This window comes from Filicampus tigris, chromosome 12 (genome assembly GCF_054856515.1).
Source record: "Filicampus tigris isolate MCC_2025a chromosome 12, RoL_Ftig_1.0, whole genome shotgun sequence".
NCBI classification, from domain to species: Eukaryota; Metazoa; Chordata; class Actinopteri; order Syngnathiformes; family Syngnathidae; genus Filicampus; species Filicampus tigris.
Genome location: NC_141228.1, coordinates 6,294,759 through 6,322,263, shown reverse-complemented (window position 1 = coordinate 6,322,263; position 27,505 = coordinate 6,294,759). Strand labels below are relative to the sequence as shown.

Here is a 27,505-nt window from a genome sequence, read left to right as displayed (position 1 = left end):
TTGACTTGTGCCGCAGGTTAACGGTCCCGATGAGGGTCTCCACAACGGCGGAGTGGAAGATTCTGTGGCCAAAGCCAGTCAGCTGTTGGCAGAACTCAATTTTGAGGAGGATGAAGAAGACGCCTACTACACCAAGGACCTGCCCGTGCACGCGTGCAGGTACACTTGACAGCAACACATTCAGGAATACCTACACATGAAACGCACTGTTCTAGCTGGGATACAACACAGGATTTAAAGCAAATGCATAAACACCATCAGTAAAATCTTAAATGTTCTTAGATTCTGTTTCTTGTAAAAAAGAAGTAGCACTTTGGCAGTTAATTATTGAACTCCTACAAGTGTAATAACAGGCTTTACTTTTGTTCATGTAAATGCTCAATGGGTGCCTTCTGCAAATAACTACGGTACACTAAGATGACTTGTGGCCATCAGACAAGGATCCTCTAATGTTGTTAACTTCTTGCGTGAAAGTACAGTATGCATAGCAAAATATTGTCATGACTGGACTTTTTTCCCCTTTAAATATGTTTGACCCAACACCCATTTGTTCCTGCTTTCATAAACTGGCCAAATCGGGGTTAAAGCTTTCAGACGCACTTTACAGCAATCAGTCGAGAACGTCATTGGTACTAAGATTCCAAATTCGATTGTGATCCAAACAAGTAAAAAAAGGATTCACAATTCCAAATGACATCAGATGGTTAATAGCTTGCAAAAATATCTTTCTGGTGTGTAAGTATAAAGTAAGTGGGTGAAAGACTATATGATCACCCTGTCTGTGTATAGCAAACATTTGACTTCCTTGTCGCATGTCCATTTAAACACACTTGATATGTGCACGTCAATCAGTGAACAATTCATGAGTCTGCCATACCAACACCAATACATAGGGTGAGAAATCATTCCAAATATTCCAAATCACAAAAGTATGTAAAATATATAAAATAAGTTTAATATAATATATAATTGAACCTAATCTAAACTAAAGCATTGTGGCTCCAACACCAGTATAAGGCAGTCAAACTTCTCTTGCAAAACGACGGGTTAATCAAGCCTATGCAAAAACATTAAAAACATATGTGTATCTGTATGATTTCTGTGGTTTGACTGCAACACTTGTTTTTTCAGCTATTGTGGCATTCATGATCCAGCGTGTGTGGTGTACTGCAACACTAGCAAGAAGTGGTTCTGCAATGGACGTGGAAATACATCTGGCAGGTGTGTAGGCATTCTATCCGTACCTCAGTGGGACCTGAAATATAAAACACAATTTGCTCAAGGATGCTGGTCAACCTCAGTCTTAGTGTGTATGTAAGAAAACTTCTCATAGAAAATAATTCAGTGTCAGACAGTCGGTGCCATAAAACCTTTATTAACACACTTACAGGCAGGCAAGTAATTAGGGCCCGGCTGGTTAATCTGCGAATTATGGCCCTTCAAACATGGGCCAAAATTATCGTCTTATGTTTGCCGATTGTTTTTATATCTATGTACTCTAACAGTTTATAGCAGTTGCATACAAGTAACACTGGTGCTCATTATACATTACAAGTGCTGTCAAGCGATTAAAATATTTCCTCATAGGTAATCACATTTTTTCATAGTTAACTCGTAGTTAATCGCATATTTTATTTATTGTAAAAAAAAAATCCCTTGATTTTTCTGTGCCATTATTTTCTTGAATTTTAATACCCTTAACATAAATAAGAGGATTTATTTTCTAATGCAAATACTTTATTTAAGGGAAGTCAACCCAAACATATTTTTCAAGACTATGCTCTATGCAGGCGGCACTGCCGGTGGTCGACTGGTTAGCACGTCCACCTCACAGTTCAGAGGTCGTGGGTTCGATCCTGGCTCCGGCCTCCCTGTGTGCAGTTTGCATGTTCTCCCCGTGCCTGCGTGGGTTTTCTCCGGGTACTCCGGTTTCCTCTCACATTCCAAAAACATGCATGGTAAATTGATTGGACAGTCTAAATTGCCCCTAGGTGTGAGTGTGAGTGTGGATGTTTGTTTGTCTCTGTGTGCCCTGCGATTGGCTGGCAAGCAATTCAGGGTGTCCCCCGCCTACTGCCCGGAGACAGCTGGGATAGGCTCCAGCACGCGCGCGACCCTTGTGAGGACAAACGGTGTAGATAATGGATGGATGGAGTTAATCCACTCGTTTTTAGCCATCTCTGGAGGTGGACATTTTGTCACTTCTGTCGACTGAAAATGACAACTACCCAGGGCTCAGGTACCGGCCAATCACAGTTCAGCGTCAGAAAACAGGAGAGCTGTGATCGGTCGGCTCAAATTCAGAAAACAGGTCAGCCGTGATTGGTCGCTGTGAGCAGACAAAATGGCCGCCCCCAGAGATGGCTAAAAACAAGTGCATTTTTGCATAGGATGCTCTATGCAAGCCCACTAGCTGAAACAAGGCATTCTGATAAATATTGCGTTTGTGGAATAAGAGTTAATCAAGCCATCATTGGGGGCGGCCATTTTGTCACATCCGTCGACTAAAAATGACATCACAGTTGCTCGGGGCTCAGGTAACAACCAATCACAGCTCACCTGTTTTCTTAAGCTGAGCCATGATTGGTCGTTATTTGAGCCCTCAGGGCGTCTGTGATGTCATTTTGAGTTGACAGAAGTGATAAAATCGCCAACCCATGAGAGGGCTAGATTTTGCTGCTTGACTCATATTCCACAAATGCAATATTAATCAGAATGCCTTGTTTCAAGTGGGGCCTGCATAGAACATAAAAAAATGAAAAAAAAAATGTTTGGGTTAACTTCCACTTCAATTGAAAAAAACAAGCTTTGAATTCAACTCATACAAACAGCCCCTCAGCAATTTCAAACACACATGCACACGCACGCATACACGCGTGTCCACGCACGCACACACACAATCATTTAGGTATTGGTGTTCTGACAGATATATTTATTTCTTCAGAGCAGTCATTTTTACGCACATCACTTTTATTACGCTCATGGCTATGACTTTGAGTAAAAAGATTACTCGCTGCTCGAGTGTCTAATAAAGGTATTTTATTTATTAAAATTCTGTTGTGGGTATATTTTAATGTAAATTGTGTCAGATAAATGAATGACAAACAGTTGGTGGACCGCTGAGATTGTCCCGTGCAGCTCTTGATCGCGCTGCGTTGGTCGTGCTGTTATAAAATACAGCTGCTTAGGAGCAAACGGCATATTATTTCCTATTTGTTAGTTTTCTAAAATGCTGCAATTGTTTTGTGAGTATATATTTATTTATTCATATTGTGCTTCAGTATTTATTTCTTTTTTTAATTTGGGCAGAGAAGAAAGGAGAGAAAAAAAGGTGAATTAGAGCGGGGCTGTTCACGTCTGAATACGAAGACGCAACAAAACATTGTCCTGCCGTGTCGGTTGTCTTTAGCAAGAAAGACGGCAGAAGAAATACAGAAATTCAAACCTATATTGTAACCCGCCATACCACATTCTCTGAATATAAGGAAGAACAACTTTTAAGGGTGACATTACCAACGCGTACGTCACTATCACCGTAGGGCAGGCGGACTCAGTCGAGCAATTCATCCTCCGCGTCAATATTTTGAAGCAGATGTAACGCCTCCTTTACTCTAAAGCTTTTTAAAAAATATACATGTATGGATCATGGTGACCAGCAGCCTTTATCAATGCAGCCGCTGGTTGCTATGGAAACCTTAATCACACGATCAAAAAAATTGACGGTGTCAAAAGGGGGTTGGTTTAACGCCGAAAATAACGTGCTAAATTGATATATTAATATATTGTATATATTACACATAAATCTATACTATAACTTTGTATCCTTAAATATCACATTTGTTGACAAGGTCATTCTATGGACCTGTCATTCAAAACAAAAGCAAATCTTACTTTTTTGCAAGCAATGCTTAGGTTAGCAATGCAAGTTGCGCAAACAATTGATTGAATGTGACTGTTTTACACACAACCTAAAGTCATAGTTTTTTCCAAAAATGAATGAGAAAATAAAAACATGAATCGAACATTGTGTTAAAAATGACACACATTCAACTTATGGTAACACAAACACTTATGACAAGGATTAGGGGTGTAACGATATACGTGGGTGTATTAATACGTTTTTGTACGGCATGTTCGTTTTGGTCGACTTGCGTACCGTTTCCGCACCGTTTTTATTATTAGTGCTAGCTTACGCGTGAGTAGGCAAGTTTTCACACGGACATATTGAGTGGGGGCACAGAAGAGGAGCCAGTATGCCAGAAGCTGTGATAAATCATAAATGCATGGATAAGTGGCATTATTATGTTTACACGCAAACAAGCCACAGCTCGAAAGTTTCCATGTATACTGCGGTCTCCTGTTTGGGAACATTTTGGCTTTCCTGTTAAACTCGCCAATGGGGAAAGGTCCGTGGATAAGTCCCCAAGTTGTGTGCCGACATTGCTACATGGAGATCGGCGGATATGTTGCAAGTAGTACATCTAACATAATAACGCACTTAAAACGGCATCATCCGACTGTGAATGTTTCTTCCACGAGGAAGGAAGCAGTCTTTTTGGCCAAAAAATTCAAACTTAAATACAGTAGTGAGATTTATCATAATTATGCTGTTGAACATTGAAAGATTTCAATGCCAAAAAAAGTGTATATAATTTCAGAGAGCCTTTTTAAAGCTACTGTATTTTTTTCATTATAAAAAAGTTTTAGTATAGTTAGCAATAATTGTAACTGTTATTGTATGTATTTTCTAATCACAAAAAGTGTGTACATGTATACATAATGACAACTTGTCTTTAACTTGAATACTTAGATGTGTCATAGGCTGTTGCTGCTGAGTGTTCAAAGATTTCAGTGTCTTAATAGTTTACCAAATTAAGAGATCTTTATTGTTAGTGTATTTTTCATTCTGGTGTAATTCCTTAGAATATCACTTAAGTGGTTTGCATTTATTTGTTTTTTCAAAAAAATGTACTGTTTACTTGTCATCTTTTCAAAATAAACATTTAAAAAAAAAAAGATTTTTTTTTTTTTTGTACTGAAAATAAACCGAACCGACGTTTCCAAGAAACTGAACCGAAATGTGATTTAGCGTACTGTTACACCCCTAACAAGGATTAATGTCCTTAAAACTTGAATAATTAATTTGTGCCACGCAATGCTTAATTCTGCAAAATTCTGGGAACCAATCGCGGGGAATAGGAAACAGGCCGGCCCATGAATAGCTAAAATCTGTGTGTTGTTTTATGCATTATGAATGTTTTAATTAATCGTCCGATTAATTGGTGATCGATATTTTTTCCACCAAAAATCAGCATCAGGATCGGCCTGTAAAAATCCATAATGGTTGTGCCCTAACATTCTTAACTGTTGTACAAGTGTAATAGAAAGTTAAACACTTTATGGTAAAGTTGCTCACCCTTCAAATACGTTTGACATGGACCCAGCATTTAAGGAAATTACAAGAGTGCTTGCTGAAGGCGAGTTTACTTTACATTGTATTTGTTAATGTTTTAACAGTGATATAAATGTAAAAATAGGTTGAATGCTGTATGTTAAAACTTATAAAAGAGACAATGCATGAAGGACGTGTGACGTGGTTGTCAACATATAGATGGAGGATTACTGCGTGTAGCTGGCAGGTGAGTCTCTTCACACTACTCAGAGCTGACTTTGCAATGCAGCATTCCAATCTTTTTTTATATACCGGTAGATGATGAAAGTCGAAATGTTTTATTGCTGAGCACGGGGGCACTCAGACATGTCTTATTCTTGAATGCACAGAGAAAGTTGCAGTGCTCAAGAAATCAGAATTACTCAAATAATACATGCTGAAGAGCATGCAAAATGCCAGGGAGATTAGAGAGAAGACTGAGTCACCAATCTTATGTGCTGAAGAACTGTTAGTGTTCTGAAGTCTTGTGCCCTATTTTCATGCCCAACGCAAGTCAAGCACAAAGGGCAGTCAGTGCTTGAGTGGAGTGTTCTTTCTTTTAGTATTTCTTAGACGGGCGCAATTAGAAAAGTGCATTTGTGCCACCCATGGGCGTGGACACAGCCGCCTTGCTTCCTGGCCAATGGAAGTGGCGCGTCTCATTTTAAATTCAGCGCAGGAGAGGCACACATAGTCTTTGATATGGCGGAAGTAGAAGCTGACTCGCTGGAGTCCGCGCAAAAGATGGACACATGCAAATTACGTTTGTAAGGAACTGCAAAAAGATATCCGCTTGTGTATGAAGTTGGCCACTGTGATGTGGGTACTGGGTGATCACCTTCCACTCCGATCATTTGTATTCGTATGTGACCATAACCCTCACCCATACCCCTCAGCCCCACAGCACACGTAAAGATTCAATTGCATTTTCACACATGGAGGCAGAAATTTCATCACTCAATCTGAGGAATTACATTTATCAATTACTGTAGTGGGGTGCTGGATTATATTTTCTAGTTCTGTTGTCGTCGCTCATTTCCTCTTTGGCATTACCGTAACCCTGCTGTGGTAACATCACAAAAAAGCTAAGAAAAAACAAACGTGTAAAAATCTGTGTTACATATTTTGTTCCTAAAAATGCTCATTGGTGTAGTCTACATGACGTTTGAAATGTTCGAAGTCAGAGCTTCCACTGTATGAGAGAAATGTTGACAGACACTCTTTGTAACCAGTCTCAACCCCTGACTTGTAGCCACATAGTGAACCATTTGGTGCGAGCCAAATGCAAAGAGGTGACACTTCACAAAGACGGACCTTTGGGGGAGACGGTCCTGGAGTGTTACAACTGCGGGTGTCGCAACGTCTTCCTCCTGGGCTTCATCCCTGCCAAGGCTGATTCTGTCGTGGTGCTGCTCTGTAGGTAAGTGACCGTGACCGACTTGTACTGAAACACAAAGTCCTATAAATCTTGTCTCCATTAACGGCAGATTAGTTTGTAGTGTCTTGATGCTTAGTTAACTGATGGTGTGTAATTCACGTCTGAATAGATCATCAAGTGGAACAGTAGCCAGCAATTTGTCATCATTTCGCAGGCTTTACTTACTACTTAAAAGTGTGGAAGATCAATACAGCAGCAAAATAAAATGCTGTTCGCTACCTTTCCTGACCCTGTATTACATATCCTGTACACAACTGTGTCACAAGCAGGGCAGCAGCCTCAAGTTGAATGTGGTCCCATCTGTCTGAGCATTACATCTCCTTACAGACAGCCTTGTGCCAGCCAGAGTAGCCTGAAAGACATCAACTGGGACAGCTCCCAGTGGCAGCCGCTGATCCAAGATCGCTGTTTTCTCTCATGGCTGGTGAAGATCCCGTCGGAGCAGGAGCAGCTGCGTGCCCGGCAGATCACTGCCCAGCAGATCAACAAGCTGGAGGAACTCTGGAAGGTAGGCATCAGACATGCTCCAGGCCTATTCCCTAAAATAGCAGTGTCGAATGATCCAAGAAACTTTCGAAGCGGAAATTGGTTGCTTCTTTGGCGTAGATTGCTGTCAACCAACAGTTTGAATGTAGATGATGACTTTTGTCTTGCCTTCAGGACAACCCCACTGCCACCTTGGAGGACTTGGAGAAGCCAGGTGTAGATGAGGAGCCCCAACATGTGTTGCTGCGCTATGAGGATGCCTACCAGTATCAAAACATTTTTGGTCCTTTGGTCAAACTGGAGGCTGACTATGACAAAAAGCTTAAAGAGTCTCAGGTATTTGTGCTGTGATTCTCATTTTAAGCATCTTCGCAGATTGTTTACAGCATAGAAACGTGTGCTTAAACTGCAATTTTTCAAATTTACACTTTAGCAAGCGCAATTTATAGTTTTTTTTTTAACCTTCCACTATTGAGTTAGTTAGTTGCTAGTCCCCCCCCCCCCCCAACTTTACAGTTCAGTATTTACTTTTGTATGCATTTGATGAAATCACTATCTCACAGTTGTCATACTTTCTTTTTGCAGACCCAAGATAATATAACAGTAAGGTGGGACTTGGGCCTGAATAAGAAGCGGATTGCATATTTCACTCTGCCGAAGACCGATTCAGGTGGTAATTCCTGAGATTCATTTCTTCCCAGTCATGCAGAAAGATCCTCATCTTATCTCCTCCCACTGACTGCGCACAACTTCCTCCAGCCGTCATCATTTAGTAGCATGCATGCATGCTTAGTTTTGTTCTTGACTAGCTTCTAGTCAGCTTTTGTTTATTTTTTTATATAGATATTTTTTAACAAATTGTGTCAATGCACTCATTAGCAAGTCTTTTATTTATTTTTTTTAAAGTTTATATGGGAACCACTCTAACACAATATCCCTTCTATTCTCCTTTGACAATATCAGATATGCGCTTGATGCAAGGTGATGAGATCTGCCTGCGCTACAAAGGAGACCTGGCCCCGCTGTGGAAAGGGATCGGCCATGTCATCAAGGTTCCGGACAGTATCCTTTCCGTGGTTGGCAGTTTCAGCGTCAGTTCACCCTCTTACTTCAGAAAAGGGCAACTTCTGTCCCCCTGAGGAGACATTCATGTGTCCAGTAAAGTGTTAAATTACTACATTTACGTCGGAAGGAGATTTTCAGACATTCACAGAACATCAATTAGATGTATATTTCGGGAAGGTTGCCTTATACCATAATCTGCCTCTTTCCACCAATGTACAGACAGAGCACCTATTGCCTCCTAGTGGCGTTATTGTGATCTTACAGCTCAGTTTGTACACTGTGTTGCGGCTCTAACAGACTAACTCTACTCTCTCAGACCCTTGTCAAAGATCCAGAGTTCCTTAACAGCTTCCTTTTACAGACTATGGGGACGAAATTGCTATTGAACTGCGCAGCAGTGTTGGGGCCCCTGTGGAAATTCCCCATAACTTCCAGGTGGACTTTGTGTGGAAGGCCACTTCCTTTGACAGGTAGGCTAGCCCCAATTTTTAGATATGACTAAGTGTTTAAGTAGCTCTTTAGTAACATCTAATGACCGTTTGTATTACTCAGCATGATGTGATGGTGTGTTTTAATATGTAATTTGTGAACGGTAAAGGAATTTTTGAAATGCATACAAATTGTAGTTTAAAAAGAGGTTATCAAGATCATCAGATGCGCAATCCATAAGAGCCAGTTCGAATTATCGTGGATAATGTCGTTCCAGTCATAGAACTTGGTTGCCTCCTTATTATTTTTGCTAACTGAGACTTAAAATTGGAACTCTGCCCTTAGATAACGGCAATGGGATATTCAGAAAAATGACAAAATGTTTTCTGAAAAACATTTCGGACTACCTTGACTTGGTTGACAAAACATTTGTCGTGGTCCCTTGTGACGCGTATCCCATACCAGCTGTGGCTTGTCATACAAACGATCATTTTGCTAGTCGACTAATCACTAACATTAGTCGCAATTAGTCGACTAATCGGATAATATAGAAATCGCAGCACGCTGCTGCTCTCGTAATAACTATCAATCGCTTTTTGTCCTTTATGTACAAGCTAATCGTAAAGACAATTTAGATGATAGTACATTCAACATCATTCCTGACATGTTTATAAATGAGGGAGCAACTTAAATTGAAGGCGATGCTCTGGCATTAACATTTTTAGCTGTAATTCTTTAGTGCATTTTAAAATGGGACAAAAACTATACATTATGCAGAGTTGCAGTAATATAGTGAAATGATCTATAAATACAAAACGAAATACTTGTATACATATTTCACTCTTCTTGGGCACCAAGACCTTTTTTTAACATAGAAGGTAGTGAAATCAGTGAGCTAAATTGTGAAGATGCTCAGAAAACTAAAATAAAAACTTGTATTGGTTTATAATTTTGTCTTACTTTAACCTTTATCCAAAAGGTTTTATTTTTCTTCACTAGTATGCATAATTTAGAAGTAGTAAATTGATCTACACAATCAAAATGTGGTATGAACCTTAGAACATTTTTTTTTGCAGTATAACATAGTATATTGCAACATACTTAATTATGGGTGTTTTATTATGTGATCCCGATGAGTGGCAAACACGTCATTTTTGTGTTGAGTGCTGATATTTCCCAGTTCATGAATCCATCACTCCGTTTGTACAAGAAAGTGAGTGAGAGAGAAAGAGACAGAGCGAGCCAAGCAAGCTCTTCCTGCTTCGATGTCCACCACGGACATAAACACACACTGTTTTGCTTCTTAATAAACGCCAGTTCACTGACTAATGGCTCCGTAATCCATAGTAGATGCTACGATACGTTAGGATTCCAAATAGGACATTGTGTGACAATGTTACATCAAACACACACCGTAACGTGTATATGCTAACTGCAGCTAGCTTCTAGACATGACTGTGCCTATGTCAGAGTAATAAATGAATATATAAATAAACAACCCGGCGATGTTGATCATCCACGTCGTCGCGATTAGTCGACTAATCTTGGCAGCCCTACTTTTCATGTCTCGTTTTTAACAGATGGTCGTCATCAGTGTCAGACAGGGATGCTAACCGTTCACGCTTGTCCTATTGCAGAATGCAGAGTGCTCTGAAGACCTTTGCTGTGGATGAGACCTCAGTGTCAGGCTACATTTACCACAAGCTTCTGGGTCATGAAGTGGAGGATGTTACCATCAAGTGTCAGCTGCCCAAGCGCTTCACAGCCCAAGGCCTACCTGATCTTAATCACTCACAGGTCAGATTTTTATCAAGCTTTCTTTTTTGTTTGCCTTCTTTGGACATTGCCTCCGGTGCTTTGTCGCTTATTATTTGTGAAAAGCATCTTAGGAAGTTAAGATTTTGTGTTTTTACAAATTGAGTGTCTCGTGATTATTGAAGCCATTTTGTTGTTGTTATTTGTATTGTGTACTTTTGTGCGTAGGTGTATGCTGTGAAGACGGTGCTGCAGAGGCCTCTCAGCCTTATCCAGGGTCCTCCTGGCACTGGCAAGACGGTTACCTCTGCCACTATCGTCTATCACCTGTCACGCCAGGGCAACGGGTAACAACCTTTCCAAGTGGTTCTTCTTACATTAGCTCTGAATTCTGTAATTCGTGTTAGTCAGTCTCTAGAGGCTGTTAATCTTTCTACCTCTCGCTCTTGCTCTGTCTTTGTAGACCTGTCCTTGTGTGCGCTCCCAGCAACATTGCAGTGGACCAGTTAACCGAGAAGATTGACAAGACTGGGCTTAAGGTGGTCAGGCTGTGTGCTAAGAGCCGTGAGGCTATTGAGTCACCGGTGTCTTTCCTGGCATTGCATAACCAGATCAGCAATATGGACAGGTCAGTCTATGGAAATGGAGTCCTTTTGCTCTGTTGTTCCGAGAAATGAATTATTCTTTGCTGGATGGTCTGGGTAACGTGTTTACCCCACTTTTTTCGAGTTACCCAGCAGCTTTCCTTGGTTGCTCGGGATGTATTTTATGATCTGTGGTGTTCGCCATTTGTAACCTTGAAATGTCGAATACCAGTACTTATTAAACCTTCTTAATCTTAAACCAAGGACCCGCTGGCAGTGTTATGTTTAGGTTGTGTAGTTATCCTGCAGTGTTTTAATTTTAGCATGCCAGAGCTTCAGAAACTTCAACAGCTAAAGGATGAGACCGGCGAGCTGTCTTCTGCTGATGAGAAGCGCTACCGAGCCTTGAAACGCACCGCTGAGAGGGAGCTCCTAATGGTGAGTGCAAGCAAAATGTCGAGTCTTTTTGTAGTTCTTTAATTTGAAGCTGCTGACGCTAACAGTTAACTTTGAGGAGGGTTGACGTTTGTAATTCTCCTTGTCTTTTGCTGCAGAACGCAGATGTGATCTGCTGCACCTGCGTTGGTGCAGGGGACCCTCGCCTGGCCAAGATGCAGTTTCGCTCCATCCTGATAGACGAGAGCACCCAGGCCACTGAGCCGGAGTGCATGGTGCCTGTTGTGCTTGGAGCAAAGCAGGTATGATTCTTAAAACAAAAATTGAGAATATAAAGGATGTCTGGCTCAAGGTCAACTAGTAGGTGTAGGGGTTACTCGTTTTATGACAGTCCCGACATAAGGCAATTCAAAGTTATGAATGGCGTGAAATGAACTTCTATGTGTGTGTGTGTAATTGCATTTGTGGAAACACTGCAGCTGTAATCTATCAATTCGAGGTCATTGATCGGATCGGCAAATTATGACATTACGGCCGATCGCAAAATATCGTCCGATCTGATTTATAACTGATCGGATGGGTGGGAAGTCCAATTGAAACCAGATTTTCACTCTTAGCCTTAAAAATCACTCAAATAGTACATTAGTGTCTGAACTCAAATATAATTGTATGTTTTTGTTCTTAATGTTCACCATCAACTGATAAACCACAGTAAAACTGTATGCTGAAAATGAAGTGTGTCATTACATTTACCAATTTCTACCATGCTGTAGCTCATTCTGGTGGGTGACCACTGCCAGCTTGGTCCTGTGGTGATGTGTAAGAAGGCAGCCAAGGCAGGGTTGTCCCAGTCACTCTTTGAGCGCTTGGTGGTTCTGGGGATCCGACCAATTCGCCTTCAGGTCCAGTACCGAATGCATCCAGCTCTCAGTGCTTTCCCGTCTAACATCTTCTACGAGGGCTCCCTGCAGAATGGCGTCACAGCAGGTTTGCTCCTGTCAATTCGCTTGGGTTGTGGGAACAGAACCAAGGAGAATTAACATTTTCTACCCGGAGAGATGAAAAACACGGGCTCTTTCTACTCTTTTCAGCTGACCGCATCAAGAAGGGCTTTGATTTCCAGTGGCCACAGCCAGACAAACCCATGTTCTTTTATGTGACTCAAGGCCAGGAGGAAATTGCTAGCTCTGGAACCTCCTACCTGAACAGGTGACATCCCACGATGCATACAGTGGCAGGAAAAAATATGTGAACTATTTCTTAAAGCGAAGGTCGACCCAAACATTTTTTTTCAAGAATATGTTCTATGCAAGCCCACAAGTTGAAATAAGGCATTCTGATAAATGTTGCGTTTGTGGAATAAGAGTTAATCCACTCGTTTTCAGCCATCTCTGGGGTGCGGCTATTTTGTCACTTCTGTCGACTGAAAATGACATCACAACTGCTCAGGGCTCAGGTAACAACAGGCTGACCTGTTTTATGAAGCTGAGCCGTGATTGGTCGCTAGTTGAGCCCTCAGCAGTTGTGATGTCATTTTCAGTCGACAGAAGTGACAAAATGGCCGCCCCCCAGAGATGGCTGAAAACGAGTGGATTTAACTCTTATTCCACAAACGCAATATTAACCAGAATGCCGTGTTTCAACTAGTGGGCTTGCATAGAACATATTCTTGAAAAAAATACGTTTGGGTTGATTTCCACTTTAAATTTCTGCATAAATTGGTCATAAATGGAGTCTGATCTACATCAAAATCATAAGAATAAACAATCTGCTTAAACTTGTCTTCCGAATGGTTCACATACTTTTTTACTCCCAATGTATTTGCTCTTCTCTTTGACAGTTTTGCTTATTACTGGCAATTCAATCAGCATATTTTTGCTCACATCCAGAATTTTCAACAGTCAATCATTTCTTGCCCCTTTGTTGGATTCAGTGCATAGTGTTTTTTTCCTTTCAGGACTGAGGCTGCAAATGTCGAGAAAATCACCACCAGGCTGTTGAAGGCAGGTGCCAAGCCTGACCAGATTGGGATCATCACCCCATATGAGGGTCAACGTTCCTACCTGGTCCAATACATGCAGTTCAGTGGCTCTCTGCACACTAAACTCTATCAGGTACAGCACCTAGCTGCAAAGCACACCAAATTTTTATCTTGGTTCTTTAAATACTCTTTTCCACTACAAAAGAGTGTGCATATTAGTAACACCATTCTATTATCCCATCCCATAACAGCAAGTGGAAATCGCAAGTGTGGATGCCTTCCAGGGCAGAGAGAAAGACTTCATCATCCTGTCTTGTGTTCGTGCCAACGAGCACCAGGGCATCGGCTTTTTGAATGATCCGCGTCGACTTAATGTGGCTTTGACCAGAGCCAAGTAAGGAAACGCTGACCATTTTGAAATGATGAAACATAACACGCCTACTTTTGCTTGTATTTATTGACAAGGGTGCAAAATGTCATATAGCGGTATATTGAAAATACTTTCTCGCTCTTTGTGAAGATATGGAGTGATCATAGTGGGGAACCCCAAGGCGCTTTCTAAGCAGCCTCTGTGGAACAACCTGCTGAACAACTACAAAGAGCAGAAGGTCCTTGTGGAGGGGCCCCTCAACAACCTGAGGGAGAGCCTCATGCAGTTCAGCAAGCCACGCAAGCTAGTCAACACCATCAATCCTGTGAGTTGCTGTGAAGACAACAGTTGGGCAACTAGAAACTTTTTTAGGAAAATTTGTTCACTTTCCCTGCTGCTACTAAACAACTATCCATATGTTTGGGACCCTTTGTCGCTCCGGTGTTTAATACAATACAATACAACACAACTTTATTTATATAACACATTTCATAACAGCTAGCGCTGTAACAAAGCACTTTACATTACAACAACAAAATAGCAACAATATAACAAGTGAAATCAATAAATGAAAACACAAAATACTATATACAATAGACAACGGAAAACAGCAGCTCTTTATTTTAATGTATTTTCATTTTTTATGCCAAGCATTTTGATGTATATTTCGACTTTAACGGTGAAATCCGACATAGGCGGGAATTCTGGTTACATCGCCAGTATGGGAACGGAACTCGTTCGTAAAATGAGGACTCCCTGTATACCGTATTTTCCGGACTATAAGCCGCGACTTTTTTCCTAGGTTTTGAACCATGCGGCTTATATTCCGTGTGCGGCTATTCTGTGGATTTTTCTTCCACTGCTTGGGGCGCTCTAACGGCAATGACAATACAATTCAATGCAACACATTTGCCATGAACAGGATGTGACTGCAGGTAGAGGAATTCAACAGGCGAGGGCGCTATGCACTAGGTTATTGCATTAGGTCTATATGTAGAATGTAGTAGAACAATAAAGGGTGGAGTCTGGTGGACATTAACTGACAAACATGAGCGGCAGCGGGCAGTGAAATGACTATAAGTACTGTTTATTATCTCTTGATTCTGTTCCGTTTTAATCAGAAAATTTGCTGCCGTGTTAAAAGGCTCTGTTAGGAAAGAATCTGTCCAGGTACATACATGTACACTTACAGTTCAAAATCGTTCTGTAAATGCAGTAAATATCTAGCAATAGCAACGTGTATATGTTTTGTTTTTCTTGTTTTTTTTTAATGGAGTGGGTGTGCCTTATACAAAGGTGCGGCTTGTTGCCTGGAAAATACCTTATAGAAGTGTCACTGGAGTATAAATTGTAGGACAAGCCAAACTTTGAAAAAAGCGTGACCTATAGTCCAAAAACTGTTGTAATTCTTTTTTTCTTTGGTGTTGTTTTAGGGTGGACGTTTCATGAGCACTGCGATGTATGATGCCCGTGAAGCTCTTATTCCTGGCTCTGCCTATGACCGCAGCAATACTGGTGCTTATTTTACATTTTAAAAAAATTCCACAAAGCGTTTTTACCGGGACTGAATTTATTTCTTAAATCTTGTGTTATTTTGCAGTTGGTCGCCCATCCAACATGTACTTCCAAACTCACGATCAGATTGGAATGATTGGGGCGGGCCCTGGTCACATGGCTGCGATGAATCTCCCAATTCCCTTCAACCTGGTGATGCCCCCCATGCCTCCGCCCAGCTACTTAGGCCAGACTAATGGCCCCGCTGCAGGTATGCTACTGCAAAGAGAAGACGCTTTGAGTCGGGACAGCGTGAAGTTGAGCCGATCTCTCCTGTATTAAAATCCCTGTACGCGACCTATGTGATCTATTCAGGCCGTGGAGCTATGAAGGGCAATAAACCCGGACGTGGCGGGCGCCAGAGGCCCCGCGGCTCGGCGGCCCAAGGTGCCAGTCACGGACCAAACAGCCAAGCCAGCCAGGACGGGGCCTCCCAGCCCTTCTCGCAGGGGCCACTGACTCAAGGCTACATCTCGATGAGTCAGCCTTCCCAGATGAGCCAGCCTGGTCTCTCCCAGCCAGAACTGTCCCAGGTACGGTATCGGTGTCGCTGATCGAACAATAAGCATCAATCATCCATTCATTTGGTAATGCTGCTCACTGAAGACGCTGGTTGGCATAGCTGTCACACTGGGTAAAAGTGCGGTGAAATCTGCGGTGACCATCAAATAAAAATGTCACTAAAAGTATACATAGACAAACTATTGGACCATTTTGCAGGGGGCCGAGCCAGGTCAGTTGTGGGTTCCGCAAATAACTGATGCCGACCCCCAAAGGTGATGTCATTTGCGATAAAGGATATAATATACTATATTAATAGTTTAGACCGCAAATGATTCAACATTTGAATATGTCGTATCATACTCTTCAAAACACACCTTAACATTGCTGTACTCTTATAAATGCAGTACTCTAGTGCCCCGGTGCCCAACCACCGGGCCGCGGACCGGTAACGGGCCGCAGGCCACTTTGGACCGGGACGCACAGATGAAAGGAAAAAAAAAAAGAAAGTACAGTACTTCCGGTTTATTTCTTCTCCGAGGCTGAAAAACATTTTATTTTGAAAAGTGACCGGATTCTCTCCGTTTCATCCATCTATGACCGACTCGTAACGCATGTCAAGTTGTCTCCGTTGCGTAACGGTAATATTAAATGCACAAGCTAGCAAATGAGTAAAATAAACAGATTTATTTGGAAAGTTTCTAGCCATATTGAGAAGAGTAGACATCTAACAAACTGGGTTACTTTGTGTGTTATTTTTAGGTGTTATTTTTGGGCAGGTAGCGAGCCATGTCCTGATTTTCTCAGGACATTTGAATGCATCACTGCTGCTGGTGTGTGTTCGGGGGAATCCGCTTATGGGTGAATTTGGGATTGCCGGACCACAAGTGTGCGGAACAGCATTTCTCTCACGGTGCCTTAATGTGGCCTGGCACAGTGGTTGAGAATCACTGCCTTAATTGGACCAAGCACTGATTTTTTTTTTTTTTTTTTTGTCTTAACTGTCTTACAGGACAGTTACTTGGGTGACGAGTTCAAGTCCCAGATCGACGTGGCTTTGTCCCAGGACTCGACTTACCAGGGTGAACGTGCATACCAACATGGTGGGGTGACCGGCCTGTCACAGTATTAGAGTGTAAGTGCTGCAACTTGAACATTGAGCTTGAATTCTATTTGACACACACACAGAACGTGCCAAGTGAGTGTTATGCTATTGAAAGCAACGACAAGTGCATCGCAGTATATTAGAATACAGTGATCCCTCATTCATCGCGGTTTATGGGGGGGGACAGAACCCGTCGCGATAAGTGAAACCCGCAAAGTAGAGTCGGACTTATGCATTATTAGCTTTATCTTTGCACAACAACATCAATAAAGTCCTTTGGATAAAATGCAACGCAGGATTGTAGTTAAGGGAAGCTGTTTTAAGGCAATCTAAGACAAAAGTAACAAACACTTTCACACTTTATTTGGCTATGTCGTCCGGGCCGCTGGCCGGCCGGGAGCCCGCTGTGCTGCGCTGACGAATTATAAACACAGCTGTTGTACCGTACTGTCCGATTTTTACAAAACTTTATTAGAACAAAAACACATCATTACAAATATGGAGGGGAAAGTATTCCGGCTTGACTGACTAAATCTACGGCACATTTGAATAGTGGACGAGACTAAGCCAGAGGCTGCGATGACGCGCATCGTCAGCTCACATACAGTATAGTGTGTGGAAAAAGTATATCCACTTGTGCTCATGTTGGCCGATCTCGCGCTGAGAACCAGTCACCGCCTTTTTTGAGTGTCTGCGGGTATGTACAAAGCCTTTGAGTCTTTGAAACAAGGCGTCTTTCTGCGATATAGCTCCCGATATGGCTGCGTTCTTTCATTTTTAATTTATGAAAGCTTCTGAAAAATCCGCAATGCACTGAGGCCGCGAAAGTTGAAGCGCGAAGTAGCGAGGGATCACTGTATCATGGAAAACTGAAAGAATGCAATTGACCCCCTCCCAAAAAATTCACAATTTCCAAAATTGGTAGTTTAAAATGTCAATATGCCACAAACTACAATCCCACAGTTAAACATATCAAACTCATTTTACAGTACCCTCATAAATGGCTTCAAGATGATATGATTTATGAAAAAGTGCACATGCACATGCAATGACGGCTGTCCTAACTTCCACCGATAACCCAGGCTAAACATAACTCCTCAATATACAAAGCTAATCTTTCAGTCAAGATGTATCACGTCACCCTCCTTCATTGAGACTAATTTGTATTTGGACAGGACTTTGGCGCCAATATGTGACCTTTTTTTGTGAATAATGTAGGATAGGTTTGCAAATAGTGAACCACAAATAGGCAGAATACTGCAGTTAAATTCAAAAGGGAAACAGATTCACTGCGCACATATAGGGAAATATTTTATTTTGCCAATTATGGCTAGCAGTAAAATGTGATACGAGAAACAATAGAAAACAAGACAACTGGATTAATTACGTTGGCTGGGAATTGGCCTATCTGAAAGGTGTTTTCCTCTTTGAAGAATCTACGGCATATATTCTGAGTGCCACTTTTTCAATTGAACTACTGAAATAAAAGAAGCTGTCAACGTATCTTACCGAGAGGCACTTATTTGTTGTGTGTTCATTTCGGTTTAAACAACTTTGTGTTCTCATTTTTGCAGGTTGCTTGAAGAAGTGAGCTAGGCTTGAGCTGAGCTTAGTTCACTAGCTTTTTAATCTGGGAAATAATAAAATCATAAAATGGATACCTGTTTTCCTCTGCTACAACCGAAGCACCACCGAGTGAAAGCGACGGAATAGCAAACCAATGACCAGCGAGAGAAATAAGAGGGTAGAAGACGAGGGCACGGAGAGACGGGCGAGGAGGAGGCAAAAGGCCGGTGGACGGGCAGGAGGCGGGCACCGACGGCGGTGCGACAAGCGAGGAGGGAAGTCGACAAGATGGCCACGTGTTGTCGAGCTGCCAAGGGGAAGCGAGGGGCCATGGCGATGGTCTCGAGGCTCAAATGCCAACCCTAATGTCCAACAAACATCCTTCACCTCGCAGATGCCAGGAAAGAGGCGGGTGACGCTCCCAACAAGTTTTGCGGCTGAATTTGAAGAATTGGTTCTCCGGACTTGCACGAGGCAGGATCGCACAAAGTGATCCAACAACAGGCAACGAAAAAAAAAAAAAAATCTTCATCCTTAAAACGACCAAACTCACGAGAAGTCCTGGACTAAATTAGTATGATATTGGGAGGACGGTCCCAAAATCCTCAGCGGCCTCTGAAGGAAAAGCGGCAGTCGACACACATTCTCTCTCCCTCTCGGAGAGGAAAGGAAACACTTTCTGTGCTTGACACTGATGATCTGGAGCCTTGAACTGAGAAACCTACCATTTGCCTTGGGAACCACTGGCTCTTTTACAAGGTCTTCTAATGGAGTGGTTTTGCACCACGCATCAGTGGTGGACTGGCTTAGGGGATTTCAAGACTTTTTTCCAAGGCATGGCACACAAATCCCAGCCATGTCGCACTCTTGAGACCATTTTCTTCTCTGAAGTAGCTTTCTAATCACTGAGCACAAAATTGGGGGAAAAAAACCTACAAAAAACAAAACAAAAAAAAAAGCAACTGGTTTAATGTAACCTGACCAGCATTGAATACCGACTCTGTTTCAGGCAAGGTTATTGCGCTCTTTAATCTTTTGAACGCAGCGTTGGTGACTAGTCCACACATGAACTCTTTGCGTAGGCTTAGATTGGAAAACGGTGTGTGGATTCATTTCAGAGTCAACACAAACCCCTGCTTGAGGTGAAGGACTAAACCTGTTCATCCGTATGCACACCCACATGCACGTGAGGGGAAGAAAAGGAAGGTGGCTTGGGAAGAAATGGACACGAAGGAACACTTGAGTCTGCAAATATACAGTTGCCGTAGTGAATCATGGCAGGCCGATGGTTGCCACAGAGAGGAAAATGTACAAACTTTGAGACCAAATCTCCAAATGTAGAAAATTTTACATCAGGAGTTGTAGCCATCAAACAACTCCTAATCTTTAGGGACCCTTAGTGAAAGAACTAAAATGTACTGATAGAACTGAACATGAGGCCATCAGCGCCTACTGGATGGACGACGGCAGTTTTTGAGCTTGAATCAGTGCCTATACATTTGTAAAAAGAAATGGCTGCAGCGCAAGCATGAATGTACTGTAGTTGTCGAGTCCAAAAAACCAGCATTGACGCCCTTTCAGACATCACAGGGCTTAACTTTTATTTTTATACATACAGTGTCGAGATGAGGCCAGGTGAAGCCACCTTCCTTCTCTGGGGTGAAATCAACGGAGGATGGGAGACTTTATTTTGCTTCTGTGGACTTTTGATGAAACCAATGCAGACCTGCCTGCGTTGTGGAGTTCCTTTGCTTCTTGATTTCTGTTTGCTTTTGTTTATTTTTACTCAGTCGGGTGTCTGCTTTTACTAGTTTGTAGCGATGTGTTGCCAACAGGAATGTTTTCATTAGATTCTCAGACTCTGCTTGTGGTTCTAGTTTTATCAAGTTTAGATTTAGTTTTTACCTTTTGCAGCCAATTTGTGCTTGATCTGTTTCTAACATGTAATGGCTTAAAAAAAAATACCGCTTACGTTCTGTCAGAGCCGATGTGTTTGCATCGTGTCAAGTGTAGTGATCCATTGAACTTTTGTGATCTTTCTCATCAATTGTCAACATCCGAAGGCAGCACTTAGTCATCCATCAGTGGGATGTAAATATGAAGTACAAGCGAGCAGTCTCATTTCTTGTGAAGTGATAGAATCAAATGCTGCCAAGATTTACTTCATTTATGGTATAAAATAAATGTCATGTTGATTTGCAGACGGTCACAAATATGAAAGTATTTGATATTGCACAGTAATAAAAGAACAAACCACCCAACAAGTGTCAGTCTGTTCCTTGTTTTGTCTTTTTCTTCGTATGTTTGCTCTTGAATTTCCTGTTGAGCTGTCCTTGTTTCTGTCCCTCAATGTTCTTCTGGATCCGCTCTTTGAACTTCCTCTTCTGGCTCTTGATCTTCTCCAGTTCTGCTTTCCTCTTTGCCTCCATGTCCGGATCCTGAAATCAGACAAAAACCTCACAAATTAAAAGGTAGTATACTCCCAGCATTAGTCACAGAGTGTCTTGTTCCAAGAGCAGTTTTTTTTAATTCAACACTTAAACTGCTAAAAACAATTTTATTCAATTAGAAATGTATAGTTTGGGTCACAGATTGACTACACATTTAATTTCCAGACACTCCACACACATTTTTTTATGTTCATAAAATGTACTTCAATACAGAAAGCAATGATTGCACATTGTATGAAGCATTTGTGTGACTCTGAAACAAAGTTAATTTCCAAAGAAAAAAGACTTGCCTTTCCATCCAAAATCATCTGCTTCCTCTTGTTGATCATCTTTTTCTCATCAAAGTCTGAAGACTCCAGTCTCTACAAAAAAAAACAACAATATGGTATTGAATTGAGACAGGCCATTGTCTTGTGTAGTGAAATGAGTGAGTGCATTTGTTTAAGGTGAAAACTGAAGCCATGCATTCGATGGCAGCAAATGCAGTAAAGAGCTTACTTACTATTTCACACTCTCGTTTTGTCACGTTGACCTGCGTGAGGATCTTCAGGACTTCTTTCTCCTCCACTGCAAACTCCTTCATTTTAGTCTCTGACAAATAAAATTAAGTAGGCCATATGAAGATCTCCTTGCACTGACACCATGCAATGTAATGTAATGGATGGAATAACCGACCAGTTACCCCACCCATTAACTAAACACAGTAACTACACCAAACGAAGTGCTGGTGAGGATTGTCCATTAAGCGACTTACGACTTTGTTCTTCGATGGCATGGACAAGATGGATGTCGTACTGCGTCACCAGCGTGATGGACACCCCGTTCCTGCCTGCAGAGGAATAACACCTCATGAGAGTCAGACAATGTACGGAATTGTCGAGAGTTCCTGCAAGCACTGATGTGGTGACTTGACTACCTGCTCTGGCTGTTCGGCCCACCCTGTGGATGTAGGTTTTGGGCAGGCCAGGGGTGTTGTGATTGATGACAACCTGCACAGTTGGAATATCCAAGCCCCTGTTGCGAAGTCAAAGGTGAGTTGAGTATGCATAACGATAAATGAACTGATGAATGAGAAAGAAGGCGACTCCACTTCTTTGAGAGTAGGAACTTTGTGATACGGCCTTAAAGTGGAAATCAACCCAAACATTTTTTTTTTTTTTCAAGAACATGTTGCCAGCAGGCCCACTAGTTGAAATACGACATTCTGATTAATAGTGCTTTTGTGGAATATGAGTTAAGGAGCAAAATCCACCCCTTTTTAGCCATCTCAGGGGGAGGCCATTTTGTCACTTCTGTCGACTGACATTACAACTGCTCAGGGCTCAGGAAGCGACCAATCATAGCTCAGCTTTAGAAAACAGGCGAGATGTGATTGTTCGTTACCTAAGCCCTGGGTAGTTGTGATGTCATTTTCAGTCGACAGAAATGACAAAATGGCCGCCCTCAGAGATGGCTAAAACCAGTGGATTAACTCTTTTTCCACAAACGCAATATTTATCAGAATACCTTGAAATATGTTTGGGATGACTTCACCTTAAAAAAAAAAATTTAAAAAAATTCAAAAACATTTCTTTCCTCACAAAAATCAGATTTTCATTCTGTAATGTAAAAATGATTCCACTCATGTGTTTTTGGGTGAGAATTAAATTTTCTAGTTGCCTTTTTGAAAAAAAACGCCACTTGGTTTTTAGCAGTGTGCTTTTGAACTAGAGCTGTAACGACTAGTCGGCATAGTCGACGCGGCCGATGACGTAAATACGTCGGGACGCACAACATACCGTCGACGGCAAGTACCGATGACGTAAAATACGTCGGCACGTACGTACGGTCGAGTGTCGATGACGTAAATACGTCAACACGTGCATTGCGGTAGTTCGAGCGAGGTGGTCGTCTGCACCCTCTGTAAATCTGATTTGGCGTACCACACATCATGGCACGTCGGCCATGAACGAACACTTTAAGCGACACTCAGGAGTACTACTGGAAGACGAGAGAAAGCAGAAAGCTGGAGTATCCCAAGTCCAGCTAACTAACTAATATCCGCCGGTTTTACTGAAATTGCTGTTATGTCCGACGTATTAACGTGCATCGTTAAGTTTCATTCCTCGAAGCAGCGGGTTGCAGTCAATGTTACGCCAGGTTGTGTTTCAACTTTGCGCATTATGTAGCTAGCGTTCGCTGAGCTAATTCACTCCAGTCAAATTGTGTTGGTGCTTGTAGGTAATGTTACGTTGGTTCCGCTGCTTTAAAAAAGAAAAAAAAAAAGAAAGGAAAAAAAAAACCTAGAGGAAACACTGGCCTGCTAACCATACTACTATACTGTACTAAGATATAATGCGTGCTTTTTCATTGTTAATAATAATATTTAAGTATGCACTGCTTTATCTGTTTGAGGTTTAAGCAAACTGATGTTATTTATTTTTTAGTTATTTCTTTTTGTTAATTCTTTTACTTGGGCTGCTGCACATGCACGCACACATTGTTTCACCGTTATGTATCGATAAATACTTCAGTTATGTTCATTCAATTTCAAAACGTTTTTTTCACTTTAATAAAGAAAGAATTTAAATAAGCTTTCAGAAGTGTTTTTTGGAACTAATAATCGTCAAGTCAAAAATAATCGCTAGATTGGTCGAAAAATTGTTAGACTCATCGTAAAAATAGTCGATAGATTAATCGGGAGAAAAATAATCGTTTGGGACAGCCCTATTTTGAACACTATCTACTCTCTGCAGCCAAGCTGTCGCATCAATTTTGAAGCAATGTGAACAACAGACGTTGCAAAACAACAAATAAACAAAAGTACCTGACAAATTAACTGGAATAAATCACCAAGTGCAATATGGGAGTGTCTTACCTGGCAGCCACATCTGTGGCAATCAGGATTTTATAGACGCTAGCCTTGAACTTGGCGAGATTGGCAAATCGTTGTTTCTGGGATGGCAAAGACGAGTGTTCAACTCACCGCTCACACTCTGCAATTTTCAACAGTCTACATTTAAGGTTGTTCCAGGGAGTTCCTTACCTGCTTCATCATCGAGTGAAGGGAAATTGTAGGGAAGTCAAATTGCCGAAGCATCATGGTGAGGATTTGACAGCCCCTGTTGGCAAATCGAAAAGCACGTCTTTTTGTATCACAAACAAATTCATACGTGGCAAGCAATTAGAGGGGTACAAAAATATCTATTTCAGGGTCAAACTGAAACCGAAAACTTTGAAAGCAGGATCATTCAACAATATTTGAACACTCTTAACTGTCAAGCAAATGTAACTTTAATCAAGGCGGAATGCAAAGATGATTTGTACGTGATCTTGGCCTAAGATTGAAATTTTTTTTTTTTTTACTTTGATGAAAAGAAAAAAAAACATTGAAAAACACTCTCATTTGATTTTCTGTTGTTAATTCAAAATGGAAAGAGCCAATGACACACACATTCAGAAGCACAATCGCTTAAGATGTTATGTTTGATCCTGCCAACGCCCCCCCCCCCCCCCCCCCCCATCATGTCGAAGGTCTTACTTGCACGTGTTGGTGAAGATAATGATGGACCAGTCGTCGTGCTCGTCCGTGAAGGTCTGGATCAGGTGGACCAGGTAGGCGTCCTTCACCTTCTCTGGAGTCAGGATGTACCTCTGGTCCAACTCCTCCACCGTACGCGTCCTGTTAACACCGGCCACACGTAGAGTAGCCAACTACGACCGGCGCGGTCGCGTACCGCCGGCACACCGCGCGATCTGCGGGACGCTCACTCGGACGTGCTCTCCCAGAAGAAGGGCCTGTCCATGGCGATAGTCTTCAGGTCCCGCAGCGTGTCGGTGAGCGTGGCGCTGAACAGAAGAGTCTGCCGCTTGGCCGGCAGCACCCCGAGGATCACCTCCAGGTCTTTGGTGAAGTCTGCGCAGCCCTGCTCCAGCAGCCGATCCGCCTCGTCCAAGATCTGTCGGACAAAAGGTGGCAAAGCGGGGCCAACGTTTAAGTATGACGCGCCCGTCGATCCTTTTTTCGCGAGCGCTTGTTCCCGCAGGGTCGTGGATGAGCTGGAGCTTATCCTTGCTATCTTTTTTGGTGCGCCCACCAGGAACTGGATCCTCTTCATGCTGAAGGTGTTGGAGCTCCGGATGTGATCGGCCAGCCTGCCCGGCGTGGCTACGACCACGTGAGGCTGCTTGGAAAGCTCCAGTGCCTGACTCACCATATCTGTTTGTGAACACAGCAAATCAAGAATGGAATTTTTGGAGGCTATACCGCCGCTCGGGCCGACCGCACGTACCCATTCCACCGACGACGATGCAGTCGCGCAGCCCCAGCGGCTTCCCCAGGACTCGAAATTGCTCCGCGATCTGGTAGGCCAATTCCCTGCGTCGCAACGCACCGACACTCATTAGATGATCGGATTGATGAGCACAATCAGCACTTGCGTATTTGGTGCGAGGTGGCATGCGCACGGTGACAACAAGTCAAACGGGTTGAAACTAGGGCTGAATGTTTTAGAAAAATAATCAAATTGCAAATTTATTTCCATGAATATTGCATTTTAAAATTATTTTTGAAGGTCCTCTTCGCATGAATTACAATTACAATAAACATTCTCAAACTTATAATGCGTAAAATAATATAAACATTATTGCACGTGTTTGGTCTTGTAAGTTAGGTTTACAGTAAAATAAAGTCAAATGGATCAAGAATTAATATAAAACACCGTTTTTTTATCTACTTCAATTAGACACTCGCAGCCTTTTAAGCGTTCACTTCGACAACTTTGCAAACGTCTACCAAACAAGTACGGTGCAAACATTCAGTCGTAAACCAGATTACAATAATAATGCAAAAAAAATATCAGTGGCTGGCTCCAACTTTTCATGTTTCATTAAACAATGTGTAAACATGTGGACTGCACTTCTTAATCACTGAACTTAACGATATTAAAGAAAAAAAAAAAAAAAAGTCTACTGAGTCTGACTGACCTAAACGAAGCACAGCTTGTCTCCTTTAAAAGAAACGTTAAGTAAAATGAGAGCGTAAGATGACGATGTGAATGTTCCCTAGAAGTGTGATCCAGCAGCACCAACCTGGTGGGTGTCAGCACCAGGCAGAAGATGCCATAAGGGTCGTTTGACAGCTTCTGTAGCACCGGAAGCACAAACGCTGCTGTCTTTCCGCTTCCAGTTTTGGCACAGCCCATACAGTCACGACCTAGGAGCAAAAAGCACAAAATACTGCACAGGGGTCCTCTGTTTACTGCCAAAACATACAACATTTTAAGAATACATTTTCAGGCGCCACATAAAGGCACACTTAGCTACTGCTGAACTTACTGGTTTGTGTTCATTTGATAGGACTTGTGTTTTTTAAGGCCCTTTTTTTCATATGAATATTTACTGTAATTATGACTTAACTACTGTGTTGGCGTAGGTGAGTGATAGACTACACGTGCTCCGGGTCACCGCCATAGTTTACTGAGTTTCATGCAATCATTATTATGCTTGTCTTTACAGTCAAATGACACTCGGTCCTGAGAACATTTTCCTTAAAAGTCACCTTTGTCTGCTGAACTGGAAGAACGCCTTGCTTGCAGGCGTTATGACAGTGATGGTTTTTACAGTGAACAGACACTTCTCTACGTGGGACCATTCACCTTGCAAACATTTTAGACGTGCATAATTAAGGGTAAGAAGAAGAGGCAGAGCAGGTCGCCAAACTAAACTCCACAAATAGTTCCCAGAAAGCAGAGACGTGAGTAACATTGTACGCTACGTTTGTATGTATTAATGCTATGTCTGTGCCTGGGCAGAAAGCTGAGGTTGTACACTCCAGGGCACTATATCGAAGGGTAAACTATCATTTTCAGTTTGAAATATAGCTTTACTGACACCAGTTCTGGAAATTTTCTGACATTAAAGAAACAATGTTTAATTATTTTACGTGTGAAATTAACAGTGAACGTCAAGTGAGTAAAGTAAAGGTGAGTAAATGATGATGTTCAATACAACATATTGAAAGATACTGGTGCGTTTCACTGCCTGACATTTGTAAAAACTACGACTTCTTCGAATCTTAATTAAGTGCGCAAACTTGTCAAATAGATTTACATGCACGGCTTTCTTACCTTCTAGAATAGCTGGCATGCAATTTTCCTGGACAGGAGTCGGTTTGTTGATGCCCAGCTGCTTGCACTGCTTTATAAGCCAGTCAGAGAGCCCGAGCGACGAAAAGTCACTCATTTTGGAAATATCGCGCTTTATATACGAATCTTTAAATACGCGTGAGTAACGAACACATACGAAAAGACGGTAAATTTTAATTGAGGGAAGTCAGCCTCATGTGCTTTTCTCACGTTCACAACATGGATGACATTCTTCTTCGTCGTTATAGAGCAACAGACGGTAGGTTGAG

The 27,505-nt window shown here is 42.0% G+C and overlaps 2 protein-coding genes across 4 annotated transcripts in view; one reads left to right on the top strand and one right to left on the bottom strand.

Annotated features, from left to right (window-relative positions):
• The window catches only part of LOC147138175 (regulator of nonsense transcripts 1), a 23,327-nt gene extending 2,402 nt beyond the window's left edge, over positions 1-20,925 (top strand). For 2 of the 3 annotated variants that reach the window (XM_086046306.1, XM_086046304.1), the window contains exons 2-24: positions 17-159; positions 1,132-1,221; positions 6,684-6,851; positions 7,197-7,377; positions 7,530-7,691; positions 7,941-8,028; positions 8,319-8,417; positions 8,782-8,890; positions 10,487-10,646; positions 10,833-10,951; positions 11,068-11,232; positions 11,512-11,626; positions 11,743-11,886; positions 12,358-12,571; positions 12,676-12,793; positions 13,542-13,698; positions 13,817-13,959; positions 14,086-14,260; positions 15,369-15,450; positions 15,536-15,700; positions 15,805-16,022; positions 17,003-17,125; positions 18,670-20,925. In XM_086046306.1, coding sequence (XP_085902432.1) covers positions 17-159; positions 1,132-1,221; positions 6,684-6,851; positions 7,197-7,377; positions 7,530-7,691; positions 7,941-8,028; positions 8,319-8,417; positions 8,782-8,890; positions 10,487-10,646; positions 10,833-10,951; positions 11,068-11,232; positions 11,512-11,626; positions 11,743-11,886; positions 12,358-12,571; positions 12,676-12,793; positions 13,542-13,698; positions 13,817-13,959; positions 14,086-14,260; positions 15,369-15,450; positions 15,536-15,700; positions 15,805-16,022; positions 17,003-17,122 — 3,135 coding nt within the window. In that variant the 3' untranslated portion in view covers positions 17,123-17,125; positions 18,670-20,925. The remainder of the gene's footprint in view (positions 1-16; positions 160-1,131; positions 1,222-6,683; positions 6,852-7,196; positions 7,378-7,529; positions 7,692-7,940; positions 8,029-8,318; positions 8,418-8,781; positions 8,891-10,486; positions 10,647-10,832; positions 10,952-11,067; positions 11,233-11,511; positions 11,627-11,742; positions 11,887-12,357; positions 12,572-12,675; positions 12,794-13,541; positions 13,699-13,816; positions 13,960-14,085; positions 14,261-15,368; positions 15,451-15,535; positions 15,701-15,804; positions 16,023-17,002; positions 17,126-18,669) is intronic. The other variant, XM_086046305.1, reaches the window with a different exon arrangement.
• On the bottom strand, positions 20,409-27,505 carry ddx49 (DEAD (Asp-Glu-Ala-Asp) box polypeptide 49). Its single transcript, XM_086046307.1, has 13 exons — positions 27,219-27,505; positions 26,182-26,305; positions 25,383-25,468; positions 25,188-25,309; positions 24,862-25,049; positions 24,632-24,772; positions 24,137-24,212; positions 23,969-24,045; positions 22,028-22,125; positions 21,866-21,940; positions 21,614-21,702; positions 21,402-21,473; positions 20,409-21,099 (listed from the first exon to the last, which is right to left on the bottom strand). Exons 1-13 carry the CDS (start codon positions 27,331-27,333, stop codon positions 20,929-20,931), a joined length of 1,434 nt encoding a protein of 477 aa, XP_085902433.1. The 5' UTR covers positions 27,334-27,505; the 3' UTR covers positions 20,409-20,928.